Source organism: Physeter macrocephalus, chromosome 21 (genome assembly GCF_002837175.3).
Source record: "Physeter macrocephalus isolate SW-GA chromosome 21, ASM283717v5, whole genome shotgun sequence".
Lineage (NCBI taxonomy): Eukaryota > Metazoa > Chordata > Mammalia > Artiodactyla > Physeteridae > Physeter > Physeter macrocephalus.
This window is the reverse complement of record NC_041234.1, coordinates 60,474,544-60,481,505: the sequence shown is the minus strand read 5'-3', so window position 1 is coordinate 60,481,505 and position 6,962 is coordinate 60,474,544. Positions and strand designations below refer to the sequence as shown.

The 6,962-nt window shown below is 35.5% G+C and overlaps 1 protein-coding gene across 1 annotated transcript in view; it reads right to left on the bottom strand.

Annotated features, from left to right (window-relative positions):
* Positions 1–764: 764 nt before the first annotated feature.
* The window catches only part of LOC114484658 (uncharacterized), a 256,562-nt gene continuing 250,364 nt past the window's right edge, over positions 765–6,962 (bottom strand). The window contains exons 7-8 of the mRNA XM_055081655.1: positions 1,079–1,198; positions 765–954 (exon numbers count right to left, since the gene is read on the bottom strand). Of these exons, the coding sequence (XP_054937630.1) occupies positions 811–954; positions 1,079–1,198 (264 nt within the window). The 3' untranslated portion in view covers positions 765–810. The remainder of the gene's footprint in view (positions 955–1,078; positions 1,199–6,962) is intronic.

Below are 6,962 nucleotides of genomic sequence, written 5' to 3'. Positions count from 1 at the left end.
TAACATAGCAAGAAATAGAAGTAATTTTAATGCCAGCAATGAAAAAGATATCAAGTAAATTATGATATGTTCATACGATCAAGTTATATATGTGTATATGTCAAATTATATAAGTAAAATATGAGTAGAAGAAACACTGGAAGAAAATATACATATATTATTAATGGTTAAAACAATTAAATGTTTTTCTATATTTTTATATTTTATAATAATGAGCAAGTCCTTTCAAGTTAGAAATATTAATTTAAATAATAAAGAAATGGAGAAAGTAGGAGAAACATATAGCATATAAGAAAAATGCCCAAGCAATTAAAACCATACTTAAACAAAAGTGAAGTTTGATTTTATATTTCTAGCAAGAGTAAGGAAAAGAGATAAAATCCAATACTGTGAAAATACAGGGTTTAATTTGGTAGAATTCTTCTGGTAGGTAATTTCATATTACGATTAATCCTAAAACAACTGTATATTCTGTTATCATAATCAGAATCATAGAAATATATTCAAAGAAATTATTTGAATGGTTAAAAATACATTATACTTAAAAAGACCATTATGTCAGTTTTACTTTTAATACCTGGAAACTGGAGGCAATCTACATAATCCAACTATAATTGAATGATTAAATAAGTCATGGTATATAAATTCAATGGTATATAATGCAGTCACTTAAAATTAATATAATGACTATATGGAAAAGCAAGATGTGATCACATCATCTTATATACTGTATACAGTTGACCCTTGAACATGGGTGTGAACTGCACAGGTCCACTTATATGCAATTTTTTTTTGTAAATAAGTGCTACACTATCCATGGTTGGTTGAATCTGTGAATGTGGAATTGCACATATAGAGGACAGACTGTAAAGTTATATGTGGCTTTTCTACCGTGTGGAGGGTTGGCACTCCAATTCTGGTGTTGTTCAAGTGTCGACTGTACATTGAGAAACACTGGAAGGAAACCAAAAAAACGATAATTTATTTCTGTGTTAAATCAGAGAGGATTTGATTGATATTTACAAATCTTTACTAAATGCTTTCTATTAAAGATAAATATTTTTTAAAAATTGCTTACCACTTGCACGTTAGGTGACTTCTCTTCAGGGGTAATAAATTCTGGAATTTGTGTTTCTGGTTCTGTAAGATCAGGTGGCAGAGCAATTATGTAATGACAGATTTTAGTCACACCCTTGCACTAGAAAAGAAGAAACAAAGAAAAAAATGTATGAAACTCATATCAGCATCATTATCTCAGTTCTAATGTATAATTGCCATAATTTTCAGTTTTCAAAAAATGAATATACATACATATATATATATATATATATTCCTATTTATATTCAGGGAGAGATACTACATGACTCACCAACAAGTTGAAAAATATATTTATATGTTTCCAGAGTGAGTCAACTGTGCATTATCAAAGCATAAAACTGGACTTAATTTTTTAGGTCCTCTCAATTGTGTTATAGGCAAAGTACAGATGAGTGAGAAGTAAAAACAGATTTTAAATGTTGATTTGTTTTTGAAATATATATATATATATATTCATTGAAATTTTAGAAAAAGCAGAGGAGCCTAAGAAGAAGTTAACTATCACCCGGAATTCCACCCACACAGAAACAGGATAAATATTAAATTTACTTATCATTATCTCCATAAATATCTATTTACTATGGATTTATTTCAAATGCACATTTGGCAGGGATTTTTTATATTTCTGTGTGTACATTTTCAGAGACCATATTGTCATTTCCTTTAAATATGGCAAACTCTCTAAAGAAAATTTGAACTGCGTGAATTTTAGTATTTTGATATGTTAAGAAAGGGACAATAGGCTTAAAATGAAGTCACTTGTGCTAGCCCCACATCACCAAACTGAGACAATATCTAACTTAATTATGGTTTCAATCTCTACCAGGAGTGGAATATTAAAACAGTTAATCTAGAATTACTTGGTCAGCACTAGTGAGGTAATCTGCCTTATAGAACCCTGCCATCCTCCAAAGGAAGTATATCTTGCCTGAAAAATCCACTCTTTGCTAGTAGCTTCTGTGTCCCACCCCTTTCTGCCTATAAATGTCTTTCATTTTGTACAGTTCTTTGGTGCTCTTTTCTATTAGCTAGATGGGATACTGTCCTATTCATGAATCATTGAATAAAGCCAATATAATCTTTAAAATTTACTCAGTTGAATTTTGTTTTTTAACAGATTTGGTGACACTATCAGAATCTGAAGGAGACTTCCAAGGACTTTGGGAACAAGAGAAACACAGGCATGGTACCCAAAAGCCCTTTGAGTTCTCTGTCTTTCTCACCATTTCCAAGGACCATGGGTAATTTCCTCTCAGTCTGAGATTTGCTCTCTTTGCTTAGAGCTTCCGATATAATTGCCTTCCCAGTTCAGGGGTTAGCAAGTCAGCTTATAGCTTGTAGACAGTTCCACCCAAAGTCTGAGTCCATAGCCCTCGGTTCAGGCCATAGTTCCCATTTGCTTAGAATCCCTACCCATGTTCTACATTGAGAACTGCTGGTGGTCACTAGCCGAAGTCGGAATGGGTACGGCTTAAGCTGGACCAGGTCCAGTGTGAGGAATTGGGTGAATAAAATTTTGTTTTAAGGCTGAACAAGCAGTTTATTCCAGTCCACATTCCCCATTTGTTGTGATCTGCTGATTCAGTCCCTTCCCCAGTCCCCAGTTCTACCTTAGGAATTACTGCTAGTGCACAGAAGGCCTTCTATTGGGCAGTCCACAGTAACATCTCTTTGGTTACTGCCAGTATGTTAATGTGCACATGCTTATTTGTCCTGTTTTGTGTAGGTAAAGGCTATTGCTAATGGGAATCTCAGAAGCTAAATGCCACAAAATTGGCGGGGATAGATTGAGTACTTAAGAGCTGTTAGAGAGTGCAGCACCTAACTCTAAGAATCCCTTGTTAGAATAAGTTGGTCATGGAATAGGTTACAGTGACACTAGGTCACCCACCAACCTGGAGAAAATTTCCATGCAACAAGGTACATTGTAAAACATCACACCATCCTAACCCAGCAGCTTATCCCTCTTAGTTATTGCTTTGGCTCTAAGAGACCCAAAGGCTTAGCCAAAAAAGGGATCCTTAAATTCCAGAGTTCAGCGCTCCACCTTTCAGCACAACTGATTATTTTATATTTAAAAACTATGATCTTGGAAGCTATAAGAATTTATGAAAATGGCAAAATCTTACTAAGTTTGATTTGTGTCCTGAGAACTTGGTCTTGTATCTGCCAAGCTGGGTGCTCCAAAATATGGCCAGACACAAATGTGGGTTACACCCTGTTTTCAGTTAGATATGGCTGGACAGAAATGTGCACTGAAATACACTTGCAGCTAGGATCCTACCAAACTGCTGCCAGTCGTCAGGAGGATTACAATGGCCATTATGTGGAACATTTCAATTAGATAAGATCTTTTAACAAGTGCACTTGAAAGCAAGGGCTCCAAAATGAAACAAACAGAATGGGATATTTATTTTAATAAGTATTCCAAAAGGCTTCAAAATTCCAAAATGGTTTCATTGAAAGAATCATTTGAAAAATCTAATAAAAGCTTAAAGACACAAGAAGTACCTAAAACAAACAAAAAAAATTAAGACTGACATAACACTGCTACTCCTTATCATCCTTTACTTGAGTACTCATTCTAGTAATCCTCTGCCTGAACTATCTTTCCACTATGAAGAGATTACATGACCATAAGCAAAAGTCCACCAAGTTAGTAACCTTACAGAAACCTCCATATCTACCTTTGAAGGAGGACCCCATATTATGGGACTCAGGGATTTTCTGGTAAACTGCTACAATATTAACTTAATCAGCTAGGGGGAACTAAAATTAAAATTAATGGAAAAAAAAAGAAAAAAATTAATGGAAAATTTTGCCAAATTCTGGTATATAATGGAACCACACTGTCTGCTATAAACCTCACTCAGAGCCTGCAGATGGGATCGTGGGAAAACTGGCAAAAGCTGGCTAAGTGTGAGAATTCTTACCAGATTCAGCTATCCCTGATCTCTTTTAGTACCCAGTAGAGAGAGGAAAATAATATATAATTTGCACCCACTTTGGGAACACCTCTTGAGTCCAAGGGGTTGTTCAATACTGCCAGGAATATTTACTGTTTGTCCTGGCTGAAACCTGACAAGATATTTGAAAGGATTTTATTTTTTTAAGTAGCTCTATGGGCAGAAGTTGGCCAAATTGGAAGTTGATATTCAAAGCCTTATAGGATTTACTTTTAGGCTTTCTCTCTTAAGCTAAAATAAAACTATGCATCCAGAGGGAAAAAAAAATCTTCTGAAGCCTTTGTGAAAGGATTTACTAAAACATTCCAGAGACAAACAGCTTTAAGTCCAGAGCATAGAAATCTTTTGATTTCCATCTTAGTTGTAAATCGTCTTACTAATGTAAAAAAAAGCAAATTGAAGAGATGTGGTGGGATGAATGGATCAGACCCTTGATAACATTTAGGCTGCTTAACTCTTTGAGGAATTAAAAGCAAATGCCCTTATCTTATAAATCTTTACAAAACCAGAAATGCTGATCTAGAAACAATTTAAAATCCACCTATCTTTACCATCCTCGATTCTTAATACTAAAAGAGGGGAGGATTTTATTTTTTTTTAATTTTTTTTTATCCTTTTTTTTTTAACATCTTTATTGGAGTATAACTGTTTTACAATAGTGTGTTAGTTTCTCCTTTACAACAAAGTGAATCAGTTATACATATACATATGTTCCCATATCTCTTCCCTCTTGCGTCTCCCTCCCTCCCACCCTTCCTATCCCACCCCTCTCGTGGTCACAAAGCACAGAGGTGATCTCCCTGTGCTATGCGGCAGCTTCCCACTAGCTATCTAATTTACATTTGGTAGTGCATATATGTCCCTGCCACTCTCTCACTTCGTCACAGCTTACCCTTCCCCCTCCCCATGTCCTCAAGTCCATGCTCTAGTAGGTCTGTGTTTTATTCCTGTCCTACCACTAATCTCTTCATGACATTTTTTTTTCTTAGATTCCATATATATGTGTTAGCATACGGTATTTGTTTTTCTCCTTCTGACTTACTTCACTCTGTATGACAGACTCCAGGTCTATCCACCTCATTATAAATAACTCAGTTTCATTTCTTTTTATGGCTGAGTAATATTCCATTGTATATATGTGCCACATCTTCTTTATCCATTCATCTGTTGATGGACAGTTAGGTTGCTTCCATGTCCTTGCTATTGTAAATAGAGCTGCAATGAACATTTTGGTACATGACTCTTTTTGAATTATGGTTTTCTCAGGGTATATGCCCAGTAGTGGGATTGCGGGGGTCATATGGTAGTTCTATTGTAGTTTTTTAAGGAACCTCCATACTGTTCTCCATAATGGCTGTATCAATTTACATTCCCACCAGCAGTGCAAGAGGGTTCCCTTTTCTCCACACCCTCTCCAGCATTTATTATTTCTAGAGTCTTTGATGATGGCCAGTCTGACCGGTGTGAGATGAGATCTCAATGTCGTTTTGATTTGCATTTCTCTAGTGATTAATGATGTTGAGCATTCTTTCATGTGTTTGTTGGCGATCTGTATATCTTCTTTGGAGAAATGCCTATTTAGTTCTTCTGCCCATTTTTGGATTGGGTTGTTTGTTTTTTTGTTATTGAGCTGCAAGAGTTGCTTATAAATTTTGGATATTAGTCCTTTGTCAGTTGCTTCGTTTGCAAATATTTTCTCCCATTCTGAGGGTTGTCTTTTGGTCTTGTTTATGGTATCCTTTGCTGTGCAAAAGCTTTTAAGTTTCATTAGGTCCCATTTGTTTATTTTTGTTTTTATTTCCATTTCTCTAGGAGATGGGTCAAAAAGGATCTTGCTGTGATTTATGTCATAGAGTGTTCTGCCTATGTTTTCCTCTAAGAGTGTGATAGTGTCTGGCCTTACATTTAGGTCTTTAACCCATTTTGAGTTTATTCTTGTGTGTGGGGTTAGGGAGTGTTCTAATTTCCTACTTTTACATGTAGCTGTCCAGTTTTCCCAGAACCACTTATTGAAGAGGCTATCTTTTCTCCACTGTATATCCTTCCCTCCTTTATCAAAGATAAGGTGACCATATGTGTGTGGGTTTATCTCTGGGATTTCTATCCTGTTCCATTGATCTGTATTTCTGTTTTTGTGCCAGTACCATACTGTCTTGATTACTGTAGCCTTGTAGTATAATCTGAAGTCAGGGAGCCTGATTCCTCCAGCTCCATTTTTCGTTCTCAAGACTGCTTTGGCTATTCGGGGTCTTTTGTGTTTCCATACAAATTGTGAAATTTTTTTTCCTAGTTCTGTAAAAAATGCCAGTGGTAGTTTGATAGGGATTGCATTGAATCTGTAGATTGCTTTGGGTAGTAGAGTCATTTTCACAATGTTGATTCTTCCAATCCAAGAACATGGTATATCTCTCCATCGATGTGTATCATCTTTAATTTCTTTCATCAGTGTCTTATAATTTTCTGCATACAGGTCTTTTGTCTCCTTAAGTAGGTTTATTCCTAGATATTTTATTCTTTTTGTTGCAATGGTAAATGGGAGTGTTTTCTTAATTTCACTCTCAGATTTTTCATCATTAGTGTATAAGAATGCCAGAGATTTCTGTGCATTAATTTTGTATCCTGCTACTTTACCAAATTCATTGATTAGCTCTAGTAGTTTCCTGGTAGCCTCCTTAGGATTCTCTATGTATAGTATCATGTCATCTGCAAACAGTGACAGCTTTACTTCTTCTTTTCCTATTTGGATTCCTTTTATTTCTTTTTCTTCTCTGATTGCTGTGGCTAGAACTTCCAAAACTATGTTGAATAAGAGTGGTGAGAGTGGGCAACCTTGTCTTGTTCCTGATCTTAGTGGAAATGCTTTCAGTTTTTCACCATTGAGAACAATGCTGGCTGTAG